Source organism: Cryptomeria japonica, chromosome 6, assembly GCF_030272615.1.
Source record: "Cryptomeria japonica chromosome 6, Sugi_1.0, whole genome shotgun sequence".
Lineage (NCBI taxonomy): Eukaryota > Viridiplantae > Streptophyta > Pinopsida > Cupressales > Cupressaceae > Cryptomeria > Cryptomeria japonica.
Window position 1 is genome coordinate 18,697,670 of NC_081410.1, and position 20,838 is coordinate 18,718,507.

The following is a 20,838-nucleotide window of genomic DNA, read 5'->3' on the forward strand; positions in this document are numbered from 1 at the left end:
ACGAAGAATGAATCCACTCCTACATAGAACAAAACATACATGCACTTGCAGAAAACTACGATCGCACCCAGTCATAGAAAGCAATACCCACCATCGAGGAAAAAATAAACACACCCCTCTCACGTGCCACCCAACCAAAGTAGAAGCAAACCCCATATAGCCCCTACGTATGCACAAACAGTAGGTGGGGCCTCTCGACCCTGACCTACGAGAACCTATGCCTCTAAGCACAACCCATCGTCCATCCTTATACTCCTCAATAAATACATTTAATACAATAAATATATTTAATATAATAAATATAAAATTATTTAAAAATGAAATAATATGCATAAAATATATTAAAGATATATAACTCCCAATTGGAAATCTGGTCGGTGGCCTTGACCAATTAGGGCTTTCACCAAAGGATTTGTAGAATTCAAACTAAAACACGTTTATTGAGAGGGGAGTTCCCTAGCCGATGAGGGTGCCAAAAAGGCAGGTGGCAATAACTCCTAACTAACTTGGCATATGGACCCATGCAAGCGAAAACAAATTTTTATGACATTGAAATGTTGTGATAACATGTTTGAGGACTGTCGTCATTCTGTCATGATTGTAAGTGAAGTGTGGGGTATGGGTGATGAAGGCTCCTAATTACTTGTCCTCTTATAAGGTTACATTTGGAGTGATATAGTGTAATGAAGGTGGCAGAAATGTTGACCATAACTAGTACCAACTTGATAAGTAGGAGGTATTTTCCACAACAAGTCAAATATAATATTGCTATCAAGGTTCAACTATGTAGTTTTTGAGTCAAACTCATTAACCCATGTTTCATGAGTAGTGGTTCACAAGAACCCATCTCTCGTGAAAATGAATGGCCCACTTAGCACTCATTGCATCCAAGTGATGTAGTACCAACTTGCCAAATTATTATTAATGGGTTACTCGGTGATCCTTAAGAGCACATGAAGTGATTATATAACATTAATATCCCAACTTCTTTGCAAATTTGGGAGATGCGACAAGATAGGTTGAACTACTATGGCATCATGAGGAGGTTGCTTCAGATATAAGATTATGGTACGACGATGACAATTTGAAGGTGCTTATTTATCACCCTTGACAGTGGTGGATGACTCACTTCTTTGATGTTGAGATTATTTTGTGCTAGGGGTTGAGAATGGAGACTCCTATTTGATTGGTCTTAAAGAAATGTCCAAAGTCATTCTTAGGGGAGGTCTTTGAGAAGCACCTTAAGACAATTCTCACCCCATGTCATTTTTTGGTGGTCCATGTCATGGTGCCCATTCTTGGGGATGAATTTATTAGGGCATGTCATCAACACCGAGTTGGCATGGATGTGATGATAATATTCTTAGCCATAATTTTGGAAGTAGGGAAGTCAAAGGAGGGGGTTACCATGTTGTATAAGAAGCTCTGCCTTGGAGAAATTGAGGACATTTTGGAGAATGTGGATGAGGACAAGCACATTCCTCTCCCATAAGACTACTATATGGTGAGGCATTAAGGGAAATAAGTGACAAAGCTATCTTTGGTCACAACCACAAATTCAATGCTATTTGAGGGTACGAGGAATGGTATATCCAAGAATATTTTCTTCCTAAAAAAGGTCACACGTATAATGCAAAATGAAGAAGGATGGGTGTAGAGGTATTTGAAGAGTGAAGGCCTTGTCATTGATGATGAAGAGGATGAAGAATTTGAACCCAACATAAAGGAAGAAGAAGGGGATGATGTTGAGTTGTTGGACCCGCTAAGAATTGTAGAGTTGGTCTTCCATGAAGTTTGTCATCCATGTTGTCCAATGAAGGCCAAATCAAAGAAGTATAAGAAGAAGAAACAAAAGGAATAAGGACAATAAGATTCCCCCCTTTTTGTTGCAGTTATCTGTAACTTGTTTACTCTGGTGGTATGCATAAACATGAAGGGCTAATGGTGTCAACATTTTATTTTCTGCTAATATTTTTTTTTGGGGGTGGACGGGGTTAACACAATTGTAACATTACTATGGGTATGTCTAAATGGTTGGTATAATTCAATTCTGTTAGGGGGGATTTGGCTGGCTTATCGATATCCAATCAAGAGCCATCACCATCCATCATCCATAATAAATTGTCTCTTGATAAGACACTGACACATTGAAAAAATATAATTAAAACATTACACAAAGCACCAAGTTTAACGAATCATAAATCAATAGACAAACTAATCGATCAATTTTGCCCAATCAATATTAGCAATCTTTTTTAGGTATCATTTGTCTGATATGGGTTGTTACATCCCTGAAACTAAACACTTGTCTTATACGAGATGTTTCATTCCCTAAACCAAATGTTATCCTTTTGATCTATCACTTTCCTTATATAGGTTTTTCCATTCTCAAAATCAGACATTTGTCTTATATGAGATGCTTCATTCCTGGAACCATACACCATCATTATCATACTAGCAAGAACATTAACTTTGGCAAGAAGATCTAAATGACAACTGTCTCGTTGGGTCTAGTGAGTCTTATCTTTTATTTGATTTATCTTGTATCATGTTCCTAAGCTACTCGAAGATATCCATAAGTGATTAGAGTAGTGAGAATGAATCATGATTTCTATCATTTGATTGTCGTTTGTGATTTGTCTTGATAATATTATTGTGGCAACTAAGTTCCTTGTGTGTGATTGGGGTTCCATTTGGCATTATCAAAACATCCTATGCAAGTTAAAGGTCATCTGATACTTCCTCGCATTGGGATTATCTTGCTATGTGGTTACTTCCTTACATATTCCAACAGGGTTCTATTGTCACTGGTATGAGTTGGGGCACTTCTTGTTTGCAACATGTTTATCTACACAAAGGGATAACATCATCACCTTAGTATTTCCATACCTTGGTGCAAATATATCCATTTGCGAAATGAAAATGCTCCATGATGATATAACAATATATCAAGCACAAGTCTTCATCACCATCATCTTCTCTATCTACTTATACCCATAACTATATCCATTGTTATCTTCTATGGCCACCAATTTACCATCTCCTTATCCATACCAACCTTCATTCATCATAATCTAATTTATTTTCTTCTAGCCTTATCCCATGTATCTTTCCTTTCGAGAGCACACATGTATTCTCTTAACCCACTAGTCCCCTCAAAGAGACATCATCTTATAACTTGTCATCCTTCCTCATCCTTCCTATGATTGGGACATCATGCTTCTAGTTCTTATGCCTTTCATACTTACCATGTTTTAATATTCTTTGAAATGACATTACTTTGTAACATCATCTCAAACACAGACAAAATGTAGACACCTAAAAATGTCCTCACTTAATTAATAAATATTTGTTATTTATTTAATTAATTTCTTATCCTTTTCCTCTATTAATTAAATAAATATTTTATTCTATTTATTTAATTATATCATTAGCCTTTTCTTTCTTAAATTAAGTAAATAAATAAATTAATCATTTATTTAATTATTTTAATCCCAACTTTTTCAACTTAATTAAATAGATACTTTTATATATTCAATTAATTCATTATCATCTTCTTTCCAATCCAAGCCCTTCAACTTGTTCAAATGAATGATAATCTAAATTTATAGTCATGTGATAAGTGTCCCACTTCGTCCTTTCTTCACACATCTAGGTTCATTGAACTCAGAAAGCCAACCCACCTCTTAATCTTATTCATTCTCTTCCACCTCTTAATGTTTTCCCTTTATTTCATGTTAACCTCTTAATCTTATTCATTCTCTTTTAATCGCTTAATCATGGCTACTAAGCTTTTAACTTCTTAATCTAAGCCCTTGATTCTCTTGGAGATTTCTATAAAAGAGGGGTTTTCATCTCATTTGATCATCAACAACTAGTGCTAACAAACTTTATGCTACCATTTTCTTATAGCTTCATAGCTTCATTGCTATCAATCTTGCATCATCAATCAATCACACTCCATTTCTTTATGCTATCTTTGTGCTAGAACTTAATGTCGACAAAAAATACTATTATCCATGAGGTCTCGAAGGATTAGAAAATAGTCTAGAGTCAAGCTTATCATGTGTGTGAACGTATAATTTCATTTATTTTGTTTGCATACTTGATTTAGAGCTCCATTGGTTTTGTTGATTTGTTTTGTATATTTTAGGCTCGTGGTTGGGTTTTTAGGAGTTTGCAATAGGGTTACATTTCAATATACACATCAGTATTGATAGATTCAAGAAACACTCACAATTTCATCAACAAAAGTCTATGTATTACATACTAAAGAGAACATGTCTTCTTGTGACACAACGTCAAACCTTCTAGGGTATCTCTAAACACCACCAATCATCATATGTAAAAAAACAATAAAGTAGATAAAGGTCAATTAGGTGAACAATGTAATAGAAGTATTGGAGAGTACACTATAAGGTCCATTACTTTATATGGATCCTCTTTTATATCTTTTGATGTTTGAATATCTATGTTACATGCATGCTTGTGAATGTTATATACTTTGAGATGCATGATCATTTTAGGTTTCACACACACCTCAAATTGGGGGTAACCTGTAGCAGTAAAATTTCAATACTCATGCCATTTCCCATTTAATTTATGTGACCATTTTGATGAAATTCTTTGATACACATGCATTTCAATAAGTGGTACAATCTTGTGCAAAGTTGGGGTCAATACCCTAGCTTGTACGTATCCCCATCAACACATATTCCCACATATTTAACCTCCACTTTATACTTACATAAACATACTTAAAAATATTACACAAGATTTATGATCATTGCACCTATCTATATACCTACTTTAATAAAACTAAATGTATCCTCATCCACCCATAATTATTTTTCCAGGTTTACAGTGAACCTTAGGGTCACATGCTTGACCTCAGCCTTTTCAAAATTCAAATTCAAATTCTAACTAGCTTCCACCCTTTATTTTTTCACTTAAGCTAACTAACAACCCTTCCAAGGCATTTATAAGCATTGCTAGTCATTTTATATCAAAATAAAATAAAATAGATGAAGGTTAACCGATTAAACAACATTTTAGAATTATATATTACCTAGGGTCAGATTTATATATAAAAGACGAGCGTGTGACTATGGACTACACCCAGAGACCTATTCACTCGATTGCAGGCATAACACAAACTCAACACATGATTCAAGTCACCTCACTTATAGAGAGATCCCATTTTCATACTAACAATAATCAAAGTTCAAAATCGCTAACAAATGATACTCGTTCTTTAACCATAAAACTAGACACCCCTATCCACTACATTTACTTTCTTAACTTAATATTTAATTTCAAAATATATTAATCCACGACAATCACTTATTAAATCCAAATTAATTAATACTCTATTATATACATATCATCAATTCGTCTAAACATCTTTAAGGTTTATTTTTCCCTCTACAATTCTTTTATCGTACTTAGTTATGTAACATTTTTTTATCTATAATAATTTAAATAAAGCATTCCATGCTAACACCACATATTAAGAATTCCACATTTCTTTTAACTATCTTTCATTCCCGATGATAGATCACAAAATATTGATGATAAAAAAAGTGTCACATAATCAAATCCAAAAACAACAAAAATATGGATTACAACATTCCCATCCTAACACCACATACTAAGAATTTCACATCTCCTTTAACTCTCTTTCATTCTGATGATAGATTACGAAATGTTGATGATAAAAAAAAGTAACACATAATCAAATCAAAAAACAACAAAAATAATCGCATGGATTATAGCATTCCATCACAACACCACATACTAAGAATTTCACATCTCTTTAACTCTCTTTCATTCTAATGATAGATCACGAAATGTTGATGATTAAAAAATGACACACAATCAAACCAAAAACAACAAAGCTAGGGGAAAGGACCCAGTAGTTGAGCATGTACCAATTGTTGTGAGGGTTGTTGATACCTTTTGTTCCAAAAATTGAACAAATAAAACCTATTGTTTGAAACAAAAAATATCAATTTTTGTTAGGAAATGTACCAACACTTGTTAGGAAATGTACCAATAGTTATTAAGAAATGTACCAATATTGTAAAAAGTAACCAATCAGGTGATGCCATATCAGCTGCACAACTATTGGGGTCTCTTTTGCACGCCTATTGGTCTCACTTTTTTTGGGGGCTGTTTTGGACACCTTGGCAAAAAACATGATGATGTGGCATCATATTTGATGATGTGGCCCTGAAACCTTAGTTATAAGTAGGGGACTTGCCAAGTAAGCTACTGTAAAAAAAATTGGAGTGATTTGAAATTTCCAAGTAGGATTTTGAGAAGCGCAAAGTTAAGGTGCACAACTACTGAGTCCTTTCCCATAGTCGAAAAAAATATAAAAAATTGATAACTTAATAAGCATTATAACCATGAAATTTCCACAATCCATAATATTCTTAACTTACTTTTCTCAATAAAACTATGTAAAATTTTGATACCCAGAGTAAAAGAGGCTCTAGGCATGATAAGTTGAAGTGAGCCTAAGTCAAATGCATGCTTTAAAAGCCAGAGGAAACAAGCAAGGGATAAAAAGTCATACAAGAAATCTCTCTTAGAAATTCTTGCCCCCACCAATCTCTCTTCCTCCATATGAATCATATTCATTTAACCTTTCATTAATTTTCGCCTGCTCCCTTTCTTCTTTTAATATTAGTATTCTCCTTTTTCATTATTATAGTGGGCGCCTTTGACCGACTACTAATCTAAGTGTCCACCACTAACCCCTTAGCCGCTGGTCACATGATTAGAATATTTTCCACATCAACCAGCCAAAGTTGGCGGCGCTTCTAATTTGCTTCAGATGAAGAACTGAATACGTAGTTAAAAACTTAGTGATACAATAGATTCTTCGTCTAATATTGCACTTCAAACCCTCGTCGAAGGGGAGAAAAAAAATAAAAAATTCAAAATTTCTCGCCAATCGGCCTTAAAATCCTCACGGCCGTCTCGTAAAAATCTCATATTGATAAAGACTTCAATTATTTTTTCTCGCGCCTGTTCGATTGGCGCTGTAAATACTGTAAATTTCCAGGTTTTGAGCGGCTCTCTGAGGATTTCTGGCTTGGCATTTTGTATAGTATCGTGTAGTGATCGAAGCAGAGCACGAGAAAAGAAAAACAGAAAATTTCTTTGTTAGGGTTTTAATCCCGTGGAATTTGTTGTTTAGGGATAAGGGGAAACAGGCCTCATTAATTTTTTTTGCTAGGGTTAGGAGATGGACTCTGAGGACGATATGCATGACGCGAATGACGGCTATGACAGCGAAGGCTTTGCGATGGACGAAGACGAGGAAGACAATTATTTAGAGGAGGAAGAAGAAGATTACGGCTTTGTTGAGAATTGCACCGATGATGATTCTGATGAACATATCCCTATTTCTCGCCGTCCTCAGGTACGTTTGTGAATTATTTCGACAAATTTAACGTAGATTGTTTCAATTTGGAAAAGAGATTTATGCCGGAGAGTAAATGGCTGTGGTGTCGTAAAATTTGTTGCGGTTTGCGCATAATTCAAGTATGGTAGCTACAATCTATTGTATCGAGTAGAAATTAGGGTTCTTTCTGTAGCGGATAAATATTACTTATGTAACAAATAAGAATCAGGCATTTAATCTACACACATCAGATATTTAACAAATACATAGCAAGCATTTGTGAAATGAATATACGCTAGCGAAAAAATGGCTTTGCCGACGTAAATATGGGCAAAGTTTTGTAGTAAAATTGCTAGAACCTCTTATATTAAGCTAAAATTCAGTTGCTTCCTAAGGAACATAATATCGGTGGCTAAATATCAGATATCTAACAAAGAAATATGATGTATTTAACAAATAAATATCATACATTTAAATAATAAATATAGACTAGGAAGAATGGGCTTTGCTGGCTTAAATTTGTGGTCAGCACTGCATTGATATCGCTAGATTATGTTATATTAAGTTGAATCTAGGTTGATGCTACAAGTGTTCTTAGACGGATGAACTGGATCTGCTGTCCATGTTCGATACGAACTTTTTGTGAAATTCTTTATGGATACCTGCTAATTTCTAATCTTTTTAGGCTTAATTTTGGTAAATACATAAAGAAAAATCAGACATTAAGAAACAAACACTCGCTGGCAAAGAAAAAATGTCATTTGTGACTATGACTCTCATGAGAATATAACCATTTATCATCTTCCACGGGTGAGCTTTGCTAATTATTTAAAATTTTTTTTTGTAGTTAAATTTATGCCAGAGAACATATGCATTTTTTCTTGTAAGATTTGTACGTGATTTTTTGAAAAAATTCTAGGATACTTTTGCTAAATTGCTGGCAAAGGAAAACTCTTTTTTAAGAATACCAGTGATTAGGACTCTGATGAAAATATTCCCATTTATTAACTTCCACAGGTAAGCTTTGCTAACCATTTGTACAAATTTCGTGTAGATTGTCGAAATATAGTAGATAAATTTATGCCAGATAATAAATGCATTATTTTTCGTGAAATTTGTATTCGTCTTTTGGAAAATTTCTGGGATGCTTGCTAAATTTTGTTGTATTAAGATGAAGAAATTTGGGTACTTTTTTGTGATGGATAAATATCAGGCATGTAGTGAATATATACGAGGCATATAACAAATAAATATCAAACAAATAAAGATTAGGCATCTAAGAAATATATACCAGTCACTCAAAAAATAAGTACATGCTAGGGAAGAAATTGCTTTTCTATCTTAAAATTTGTGCACAGTTCTTTAGAAACATTGCTGAATTCTATTATTATTGGTGGACAAATATCAGCTACTTGTCAAATAAAATATTCGATGTTGATCAAATAAATATCAGCCATTGAAGAAAAAGGAAATTGCCAGGGAAGAAATAGCATTGCTTTTTCAAATTTGCACAAATTTGGTAGTTATATTGCTAAATTCTATCATATTATAACCTGATTTTAGATTAATATTGCAAGCTGTGTGAGAAAGGGAAGAAATGGCTTTTGTGTGTAAGTTTGATTCAATCTGTTTGAGAATTTCAGGATACCTGCTAGATTATTGTTTTGGTCAATTTCTTATAAACATTTACTATTAGGAGAAAAATTCTTGGATGATTGTTAAATTTTATTATTTGAAGCTGAAATTTAAGGGCTTTTTGTGTTTTAAGAATTAGCATTTTTGTCTAACAAGTAAGTAGCAGACTTAAGAGTTAAAATTCTCCAAGAAAGTGAGTAGATTTATGCCTGAAAATACATGCTTTTGTTGTCTTAATATTTTCATTCAGGTTTGGAAAAATAGTAGAATGCTTGCAAAGTTGTATTGAATAATGCTAAACTTTAGGTTGCTTTTTGTAGATGGAATTGATAGCTAAACTGTCAGACATCGGATGAATAGAAATTAGTCATCAAACTAAAACATAAGTGACATCTTATGGAAAATATGAGGAATTTTGCAAATTAATGTCAATTGTCAAATTTTAAGAAATAAATATATGCATGGGGAGGGATGGCTTTTGTGTCTTAGCTTCTGTTGTAATATTGCTAGTCACTACTATAACAAGCTGGCTTTAGGATAATATTGCAAGTAATATTAGAAAGGGAAGAAATGGATTTGCTGTTTAAGTTGTGCATGGGTACCTGAACCCAACCCCCTAGAACGCGAACCGGAGACTGGTACGCGTCTCCCACACCGGAGACCCGTCACGAGACGTCTCTACACATAGGAGACTCCACGTCAACGAACCCTCCCGTCTCCACCCTAAATAACATGCGCTAAAGTCAAAAAGTTTGATGCGATGCATGGGCAGAAGCAAAAACCACTGGCGTGAGCTCCATTTTCAGACATTTGTATGACATTTTGATTTGACTCATTTCACATTTGTGTACTCAAACTTCAAAGTTAATGTTAATTCTTGTTTTGAAAGTTCAATGTCATTATATTTTCAGATTTTCTATAAATTATTAAATTATATTTAAATTTTTTTTGGCGTCTCCAAGTACCCCCCGTCTCCTATTTTGAAAAAATAGCCGTACCGGTACTGATACCAGTCTCCAGCGTCTCCGAGTACCCCCGTACCCATGCAATCTTGTGTTTAAGATTGATACCAAATTTTGTGAAAATTGTAGGGATTCCTGCTAGATTCTATTCTTTTATGCTCAATTTGGTAACATTTAGAAGAAGTAGTAGCAACGAATGTTTGCATACACAGATTTGTAATAATTACATGGGTACTTGCTTTGTATTATGTATACGAATTACATCAGATATTCAACAAATAGATACCAGGAATTTAATTAAAAAATATTAGATGTTCAGTAAATTAAGATTTTCTGGTAAATCAAGGTTTCCAATTCTCAAGTTCTAGTGTTGATTATGTTGACAAAACCATCACCATTTGTTACTGTCACATCAGGTAGGCTTGCTAATTACTTTGATAAGTCTAGTGAAGGTTTTCAAAGTTATATTAATAGATTTATTACAGGGAATAGATATCATTGTTGTTCTGAGATGTATTTCTGGATCCAACTGCATAGTTATATTCTTCCTAGTGTTTTGAGCCTTTCTAAAGGGTTAACTTCCATCAGGGAAGAAGCTTTAGATCTATGCCAGGGAATAAACAGCTTTATTGTCCTAAAATTTAAATCTGCATGTGGAAGAATTCTAGAATGCTTGTTAGTTTATATTATATTAGGCTCTTTTTGTCTGCCCTTGACATAATTACCGACTGGAACCATTTTTATGTCACTCTTTTCACCTAATATCTGCAATGGAAGTGAATGCCCTGTTATATGTTACTGAACTCTAAAGATGTTCAGCCGTACCAGCCCTGGTGATTTTTTTGGCAAATTGCCAAGTCCAAATATGAATTGGCAACATAGTCACTGAAACAACTGACTATATTACATTTATTTTTACAATTCCTGAAAGTTAGGGCACCTTCGGGGTTCTTATAGATTTTGTTTGGTGTCCACAAAGGTGCTGATGGAGGATCGTGTTTGTTGAACTAAACTATTTTGAATCAATAATGTGTCAAAGAAAAGGTCATCTAAGTGTAGAAACAGAAATTGCAATGATTTCTGACTGAATGCCAAATTTCTGAGCTGTAAGGTTTGTCTAGACTCCAGACTGATTCAAAAACCAGCGAATCTGCTCTGCTAATATCTAATGTTACTTGCTAGAAATGACCGTCACATGATATTTTTTCACGGCAGAAATGGGTTTCTGTAGTCCCTTTCTAAGGGTTTGTTGATCACAGAGATGTATTTGGTTCGAGGTTTGTTGATCACAGAGATGTATTTGGTTCGAGGTTTGTTGATCACAGAGATGTATTTGGTTCGATGTCCTCTGGGTTGCTAATTTAAGACTGATTTTATTCAGATAGTATTCTTTATCTTTGAGTCATGCTTTTGCCTTGAGAAATTGGTGTTTTGGGCTGATGGTTTAGAACTTTAGTGTGTGAGAGCTGATATGTGGTGTCAAAACATCCTTCTACCTATGTGATTTATTTCAGATCAAAGGAGACAGGGTAGTGCATATTATTAAAAGTGTCGAAACTAGTACCGCTGAAACCCATAGGATCTGATGTTAGTGTCACAAGGTGTCAATTTTTGATGTTCACTATATCTGTCACCTGAGCCTATGGGGTGTTTGCTTTTTCTGTATAAATTTGAGGATTGCAAGTGTTGAAACTAGGACAGTCAAAATCTATAGAATCTGATGTTTGTGTCACAAGGTGTCAATTTTTGATGCTCACTATATCTGTCACCTAACTCTAAGGGGTGTTTTCTTTTTCTGTATAAATTTGAGCTAATACCTACTCCTGCTTGGAGCAGATGCAATGGGGGCAAAGATTTCAGTTGGGTACAATAAATATATTAATGTAAGTTGAAGGTGAAGAATTATGAACAGTAATTGAGATAGACTCATGTACAACTCTATAACTTAAGTATTGGGATTATGAATGTATTTGGGAGGGTCCTTGGCAGCAAATAGGTAAGATCTAGTTCTGTTAAGATTTGATATAATATCGTAAAATAATAAATACATATTGTGACCGAAATGTAATTTGGTGGAGAATTATGAACAGTAATTGAGACAGACTCATGTACAACCCTATAACTTAAGTATTAGGATTATGAATGTATTTGGGAGGGTCCTTGGCAGCAAATAGGTAAGATCTAGTTCTGTTAAGATTTGATATAGTATCGTAAAATAATAAATACATATTGTTATGACTTGTCATAAATGGTACAAGTTAAAAAGATTGTTGTTTACATAAAGAGGTTAGATTTAAGGGTATGGAAATTTATAGTTGCACGCTATAAATATTATTAATATTCACTATTCAGCATACTGTTAAATATTACCATTTTCAAAAGTTAATGCCTACATAAAAAGGTAATTTTAAGTACTGTCAATCAACATTTTGAAGAAAGGTTGCAGAAATTTATAGTCATACATAATTGTTCCGTTTTCGTTTTATCTAAATAAAGTTTTCATGTTTCTCAAGATTTTTTTATTTTTGAGTTCTCTATACATGTGTGTATGCTTATTTCAAATGAAAAATATAAATGCAATGATTTCTTTGGAAAAAATAACTCTTTTTTAAATGAAAATTAATTCCAGGTTTGTTGAATATTTTAGCAAAAGGCTTGTGGAATTTTTTGCTGGAGATTGTTACTATTAATACTGTCTATCTTATCTCTCTATCCTCTAGATTATTGTTTCTTAAGATTGTGTTGTTTTGTGGTCTTCTTTGGTGTGAAGTTCCATAATTACTAAAATTTGATTATTACTATGCAGATGTACTATACCATTTTAAGTGAGCAAGACATTCGTGAACGCCAGGAAGAGGCTATAGAAAATGTTTCCTCTGTTCTCTCTATCTCTAAAGTTGAAGCAGGCATTCTTTTGCGTCACTTCAAGTGGTATAGTACATATTGCTTTTATGTTATTTTTTATATTCTGTGCATTTGTTGAATCCTTGGCTTCAGCAAAGCATTCATAAGGTATAACATATTTTTTTAACTTGTCAACTTGTCATACAATGCACTTTATGCCCAATGAGAAACTTGGAAGTGCTATACAGCCTTACAAACATGCATACTCTGACAAGATATTTCCTTATAACATGACTGTTCGTTCTTATATGACTACCATAATGATTGGTTTTTTGCTCAATGTAGTCTTTGTCTGAATATAACAATCTAAATACCATTGGTAATATGCATACTAGCTCGCAATTTCAAGGTTGATATTGAGAACTAATGAGGTCTTGAGGATTAGCTGTTTTGCACAGCACGATTGTCATATATACTTATTCTTTCTTGAAATTCCTCGATGATTGTTTTTTTCATTGTCTCACATGTGGATTCTCATTTTCTTCTCTGTTTGATTGCCTGGTTCAGTTTCCATTTATCTTCCATTCGTCTTTTTTTTATTTATATGCAGGATTGATTAATTGTATTCCATTATTATTGCCTTAATCTATTTCATGGCTTATGATTGGTGGCATGCTAATCCATAGATATGAATTGTGTCATTCTGCAGGAGTGTTAGTAAGGTGAATGATGAATGGTTTGTAGATGAGGCAAAAGTGAGGAGAGAGGTAGGGCTGTTGGAAAAGCCAACTGTAGAGGTTAAGCCAGATGTAAATGAGGTAATATATCAGAGCTGGCTTAGTTTACATCTGACAAGCTATTGTAGTTGTATTTGATATCTATTCCCTGTAATATATTCTGTATTGTAATGGCACTAAATTATTGTAAAAATTGGCTGTTCTCTATCAGAGATTTTAATTATTTTCCTTTACTGGCAGTTGCAATGTGGGATTTGCTTCGACACGTACTCCAATGATAGAATGAAAGCAGTTTTTTGTGGCCATCATTTCTGTAAAGGATGTTGGACAGGTTAGTATGGGCCTTAAATATTAGTTAGATTTTTGCTATTTGAATCAAAACAATCCTGAAGACTGAATTATTAGGTATTAATCAGCAATTTTTGTGAATGTAGATTGTGCATGCACAATTCATTAGCTTGTTCTTGAGACCGGATAAATTATGCCTAAATTTAGCTGTTGGTTGCAGACTTGCAGTTCTATTCAATGTACTCCTTAGTTTCACTGACATTCACTAGCTGATTTGAAATTAGTGTAGATGACTGTTATATAATGAGTATCTGTTATATTTCAGTGGCATTTGGTACAAATCTTAGCTTCATTTTGATGTTTTCTAGGTAACATAGAAATTTCTGTATTTATCTGGATCTGGATTTTCATGTTTGTCTGATCCCAGTCCAAAGATGTCTCACTGCCTTAAAAACAGCACACATTGTTTACTGTTGCCATTTTCAGTTTACTCTTGGAACTTGCTTGGTTTGTGTCCATTTACGAGTTTCAAAGTTGCAAAAGATTCTGCATGCTTTTGTAAAAGTAGATGTATTTTTAGGAGAGAGGAGATCAATGCTTATGTATTTCTTTTTGTTTTTTATATTACAGTTTCAACCTTCCTTTCATGTTAGGATTCAGGAATTCTATTCATTTCAATACCAAATATCATTTAGTTAACATTTTTGTATGTGGATAGAATGTTTTGAATCCAGTAAGTTTGATGTGTAGGGAACACATTTCATTTATTGGTAAGTAAAGGTCCTGCATACCATATTATCAACATAATTGGTTATGCTTTGCAGGCTATATTCACACCTCTGTTAATGATGGACCCGGATGTCTTTCTTTACGATGTCCAGTCCCATCATGTGGTGCTGCTGTTGATGAGAATATGGTGCTTTCTTTGGTCTCTGATGAAGATAGAACAAAATATACACGATACCTACTCAGATCATATGTTGAAGACAATAGAAAGGTTTGATTATTTGCTTGGTCTTGAAGAAGTTAAATTTGTTTAAATACTGTCTTTTCCTAGTTTGACAATTCTTGAGTTTGTTTGCAGAGCAACTTTCTTGTTTTTTTTGAATAATTTTCTAAGAATATACATGTTCCTGTCTTAGTAATCTTTAGGAAGAGCTCCATTTTTTCCTGGTTTGTGATAATAATGATAATTTAAGTGGTCATGTTTCTTTTCCATAATCTTTAATGACTGGTTGTTATACGGAACACATGGAGTTAGTGTATCTTTTCCTCTTGTGCCAGATGTTTGCTTGTTTATTAATTTACAACATTCTGTCTCCTAAGTACATTTTGGGATTGGCAGAGAGGATGAAATATGTAATTTGCTTGAAAATTGTTGTTTGGATGTACTTGTAGACCAAATGGTGTCCTGCTCCTGGCTGTGAGTACGGTGTTGACTTTGTCATTGGAAGTGGGTGCTACGATATTACTTGCAAATGTTCATACAACTTTTGCTATAATGTAATTCCTTTTATATTGTGCTCTGTAATAGTCCTTTTAGCAAATGCTTTTGTTTTCCAGCAGATTGTTCTTGATTTTTAATTATTTTAGATTGAAACTTAAATAATTATAATTTTGACTGAAACCTATGCAGTGTTCTGAGGAAGCTCATCGTCCAGTTGATTGTGAAACAGTAGAAAAATGGATTCTTAAGAACAGTGCAGAATCAGAAAACATGAACTGGTAATAAAAATAAATATTTTACTCCATTCTCTTTTAGTTCTTAAATGCTAGCTCTGCCAATTATTCCTCACCTTATTTGAATTGATCAGCTTGCTTTCTGATCAGATTCAATGTATTTTGGCTCGAGGATCTTGACAGTTTTTGAATTAATTGGTATATTTCATTAATTTAGATATTATCCTACTGCTCCAGTCTATCATCAGAAAGCAACAGTCAAGTCCCTTGATGGCTGTTGTGTCAGGATTTTGCATTTAAGACATTTGTTACTACTACTAGTTCTTGCAATTCTTGTATCAGAAAGTAGTTGTCATATCCCTTGTGTATGTTGAATATATTACGTATGAATCCAAATACCTTAAAAGTTGCATCCTGCAAAGTGCTCGTTGCTTGGAAAATGAGATAATACTGTGAGATTTGAAGATGGTTACCCAAATCCTCTTTCTAGTTATGACATATAGCTGTCAAGAATCATGTGTGAGCTTTTCTTTGCTATCTGTCTTCACGAATTCTTATTTGCTTTCACTGAGATCCATTCTCATGTATTGATGTTTATCCAGGATACTCGCTAATTCAAAGCCCTGTCCAAAGTGTAAACGCCCAATTGAGAAAAATCAAGGTTGCATGCATATTACTTGTACACCTCCATGTAAATTTGAATTTTGCTGGTAAGTAAATGATCAAATGGTCCAAATGATTTTTTTTTTAATTTAATAATTCAGTTCCAGTTATGTTGTGTTGCTTAGGATGATATTGTTTCATTTTATCTGATTTGGATTTTTGTATATAGAACAGTTACTTTATATTTAGCTATGCTCTACCGAATTTCTTTTTCATGGAGCATTTTAAGGATTTTGTTAAGGTTTCCCAATGTTCATGGCTGCTGAGTAAGCAGTTATGACTCCAATTGAATTACATTCTAAGTTCTAGTGTTGGTAAACTAGCTGATGTATTCTACATATTGATTTTGGTGCTGCTGTAGGCTTTGCCTTGGTGCATGGTCAGAACATGGGGAACGCACAGGTGGCTTTTATGCCTGCAATCGATACGAAACTGCAAAGCAAGAAGGAGTTGTATGTCTATCGTTTTTGTTGCTGTTTTGTTCAGTTTTTCGACTTATTTTTCCACAAAATAGATAAAAGTAAGACTAATAGGATTACCAGTTCATAAATCATCCATACCATTTCAAAGGTTAATCTGATATGCTAAATACATTTTCTTTGTCCAGTATGATGAATCTGAGCGGAGAAGAGAGATGGCGAAAAATTCATTGGAGAGATACACCCATTATTATGAGCGATGGGCAACCAATGAATCAGTAAACATCTAACATTTTCTATACGATTTGAATTTTTTCAATTCATGATGTCCAATGGCTTCTTTTTCTGATGTTATTATTTGTGTTTTCTTGGATGCTTTTATCAGCTAACACTTGATTCAATTTCTATGCATAACAGTCTAGGGCCAAGGCACTTTCAGATTTACAGCATATGCAAGCTGTTCAGGTAATAGGCATATACAGTTGTAAGAAATCATCGAACTCATTAGAGGATGCAGATGTAAATTCCTAGCTCTAGAAAGTTATGATATTAAGCATTGATGAATTATGCACATAAATGTTGTTCCTTTAAATAACTATTAGTCTTGTTCTTTAGGATTTGGTTATTTTGATTAAAGTAGAGGGGGTTGTATAGGGACCCTTGTCCTTGAAATACAAAGGGAACCAATTACAAACTTAAGAACATACCATAATATCTACAATCAAAAGCAAAAACATTCACATGCATGGGATGAACAGCATCATCCAGAATATAGCAAACAAAATTCTCTCTATTAACAAGAGCCAAACCCCAAAACACCCTATACTAACTAAGATGAGAGTCTCCCCATGGATGGTGCTTGCTGAACCTCAAGCCCCATCACTTGCGGAGGCAGCTCCAGACCAATGTTTAGCTGTGACCACAATTGAGTGAGGGACTGCAAATTCCTCACCTCCACAATTGGGCAGAGCAGAAAATTTTAACAACATCAATGCAGGGTTACCAGAAACGGTGCCCCCCATCCCCTGGTACGTGTACTGCTGTACCTGTCCATACCAGCTATGACAGTGGTATGGTGGGAAAAATGTTTCCACCCGTTTCTGTAAACCTGCACTTTATGCATCCGGGCCAGATTCGCAGGTATGCAATTTCTAAAAAAACAGGTGAATTTAGAAAAAAATCTTCAGTTAACTGTAGATTTAATCCCAAACAAGCAAGCTATTTTTGTTATAAATAAACCCTCAAAGACAATGAATGATATAGCATTCGATTTCTTGTCTGTGCCTGCAAGATTTCGGTGAGCTCTCAGAAAGAGTCTGCAAGGGCTTTTTGATGTTTTTGGTCACGGTTAGGCGTTTTAAAGAGGCCGTTGCTTCCAGTTGTGCGCTGTTTTCCCTGGTTCTTGCCCGTATTTTATCCTCCGTCAGATTCAGCTCCATCACGATTTTTCCTTTCCAGCATATATATTCGATTTTAGTAGTTTTATTTTAAACTTTAATAGTTCGATAATTTGATTGTAATAGTTGGATTTTAAATCTTAATAGTTCATTTTAATATAGTTTGGTATAGGTTATGGGTCGATCATTAATTTTTTATATAGTTCAGTATTGGTTATGGGTCTATCATTAATTTTTTATATAGTTTGGTTAAAAATCATAAATATAAAAACTATTTAATAGTTTATAAAATACTCCACTAATAGGGTTCGATTTTTTAGTATGAGTAGTTCGATTTTAAATTCTATTAATTTAAATATTGATATTATTTAGTTTTCAGGAATAGAGTTTATATAAAATTGAACTACGAAAATCCAAGTTAAATTTATATTTAGTTTTTTAATTTTTTTAATTATATAACAGTTAACTGTTCTATATTTAGTTTTTTTAATTTATATAATTGTTTTTATTTATATAACTCTTTTAATACATATTGGATATATAATTTGATCAAATTAATTGATACTATAATAGTTATATATAATATATACATTTTTAATTAATATCTTTAATTTTGTTTTAATAATAAAACTATATTTAAATGTAGTAGTTTGAAATATGTAGCAATTATGTTTCTATAGTGCTTTTATGTAATGAATTTTTTTTCAATAATTTAGAAAATTGGGTTTAATATATGTATATGTATTTTTTTATGAATGCCATATCCAAATGAGAGGTCTCGAAAAATTACCGTATTCGCATCTGATACTGTACCTGTATTCGTATCTGTATCTGTTCCTGTGCAACTTTGCAATGACCCCTTCACGTTGCACAGCCTGAAGCAGAACACCATCAAGGGGGAGGAGGGTAAAGGTGCATGTCACCTCCGAAGCACCTAGATTATTTGCAACCAACAAATACTTGATAAGCTTATGCAGATCCAAGTGACTAAGTTTTTCCATGGCTTTGTTAACTGCTAACAACTCCTAATTCAAAACCTGGAGGTCACCAATAGACACAGAGAACCCCAAGACACCATCATGCTTGTCATACATCCCCACCCCTGGACTTGCAGGCTCTGCAACATCCAAAAGCGAAGGAGACTGATGTGAAAAGAGCAACACCCTTTTCTAGACTGCTACATGGGACGTTCTCTTCCAGTTTGCCAGGAAATCTGAAATAAAGGATTCTTGCAATTTCAATAAGCTGTTTTCTTCATAACCTTAGGGGCCTAAACTAATCTTGACTAAATTAAGAGAAACAGAGTCAGGACAATGAACAATTGTCTGTAAATTGTTATAAATAAACTTTATGCTGAAGGAGAGGATCCTGACCACATGACTACAAAAGAAACAAGAAACTTCTAGTGGGAGCCACAAAACTTATTGACAAGGTGTGAAAGCTAAAATGAGGGCAAACGACAGCTCAATGACAGAAAATAATGATCCAATTCACTATTGAATAAGTTAGGAACACCTCAAATCTGTGGGGAGAGGCCACAAATAAGACCATGCTGGGAGAAAATATTAATGGTATAATATAAAGAGGACACCTATGAAACACAATCATGACATCAAGAATGATCTCAGAAATTGAAAATGGCCATGACCACATACTAAGGAGCTCCCTAATCAGAAAACAATTTCTCCAAACCCAGCTAAGAGTTGGGGTGGTCACTGACTCACTAATAAGTGATGAGAAAGGCATCTGATTGATGCCAAGATTAGCCAAAAATTTGCTGCCCAATTACTTGATAGCAATGGATGGAGAAGATATTTTCAAACCCGTTACAAACTGAATGTGCTTTTTCCAAAAAAATTGCAAAGCCTCCAATTTGAACAATTCATTCTGTTCAATTTTTGTCTTATGAGTTATGACTGCTAAGGCCCCTTCCACAATAGCTTTATCAATCTAGAATGGATGCCATAGAAAGTTCATGCACCATTGCTTCCCACTCTGCCTCATTGTTAGATTCAGACCCCAAGGAGGAGCCACCCTTCACAAAACTCACCTGGCAATCTGGCTCGCGAGTTTTGCTTGTACTTTGCGAGTTTTGCAATTATGCTCCGTGGGACCGAAACTGGACCAGCAGCTCAGAAGATATGTACATGTTTTTTATTTGAGGTCAACTAATGTTGACATCTGGACATGTTGGTTTTTTTGTCAGTGTGTGATAATGCCATGAACTTGTGATACTGTTGCAATGCAAGAAACATAAACAAGCATATGCTACCCTGAGCACATATTTGGAAGCTGAAACCAGTCGAGAAATTTGTGGTAGTTTTTAGGCTTTATGCTATTGCGTTTGATTTTTCCTGGCTATTGTTTTTGTGTAAAGATGGTGAGCAGTCTAATTGTTGTTTAGATAGATAGGTAGATCGTTTAATGTCCACGAGGCTACAAATAGCCTATGGGACAGCCTACCTTGTTATTTTGGTCTTCTGCGTTTCAGTCCTTTTCCTATTCAAGGAGATGATAAGCATCCCCGTCTTCTCAGTAGTCACTTTGCTGAATAAACTGTGCCAAGCAATAATTGTCATGCTTGTCTCTGATGTCCTTGAAGGCACCACTATCCATAATAAAGTGTTTTTCTGATTCTATAAGAGATGTGTATTTCCTCCTTTGTACAATACATTGGTTAGAGCTGCTCAGTGGTCTAGTTTTTCCAAGTTCCTTAGCTGCTTATATCTGCATTTATCTTTCATTTAGGAAGAATAATCAACATCTTGTTCAAATATAACACACTTTGTCTTGTGGGTG

At 34.2% G+C, this 20,838-nt stretch overlaps 1 protein-coding gene across 4 annotated transcripts in view; it reads left to right on the top strand.

Annotated features, from left to right (window-relative positions):
* Positions 1 to 6,852: 6,852 nt before the first annotated feature.
* Positions 6,853 to 20,838, top strand: part of LOC131048023 (probable E3 ubiquitin-protein ligase ARI8) — a 45,098-nt gene continuing 31,112 nt past the window's right edge. Inside the window, exons 1-11 of one of the 4 annotated variants that reach the window (XM_057981846.1) lie at positions 6,859 to 7,432; positions 12,818 to 12,942; positions 13,565 to 13,673; positions 13,833 to 13,923; positions 14,705 to 14,877; positions 15,279 to 15,383; positions 15,517 to 15,605; positions 16,163 to 16,270; positions 16,585 to 16,675; positions 16,831 to 16,920; positions 17,060 to 17,107. In XM_057981846.1, coding sequence (XP_057837829.1) covers positions 7,256 to 7,432; positions 12,818 to 12,942; positions 13,565 to 13,673; positions 13,833 to 13,923; positions 14,705 to 14,877; positions 15,279 to 15,383; positions 15,517 to 15,605; positions 16,163 to 16,270; positions 16,585 to 16,675; positions 16,831 to 16,920; positions 17,060 to 17,107 — 1,206 coding nt within the window. In that variant the 5' untranslated portion in view covers positions 6,859 to 7,255. Of the gene's footprint in view, positions 7,433 to 12,817; positions 12,943 to 13,564; positions 13,674 to 13,832; positions 13,924 to 14,704; positions 14,878 to 15,278; positions 15,384 to 15,516; positions 15,606 to 16,162; positions 16,271 to 16,584; positions 16,676 to 16,830; positions 16,921 to 17,059; positions 17,108 to 20,838 lie in introns of all 4 variants that reach the window. The other 3 variants (XM_057981847.2, XM_057981849.2, XM_057981848.2) reach the window with 3 other exon arrangements.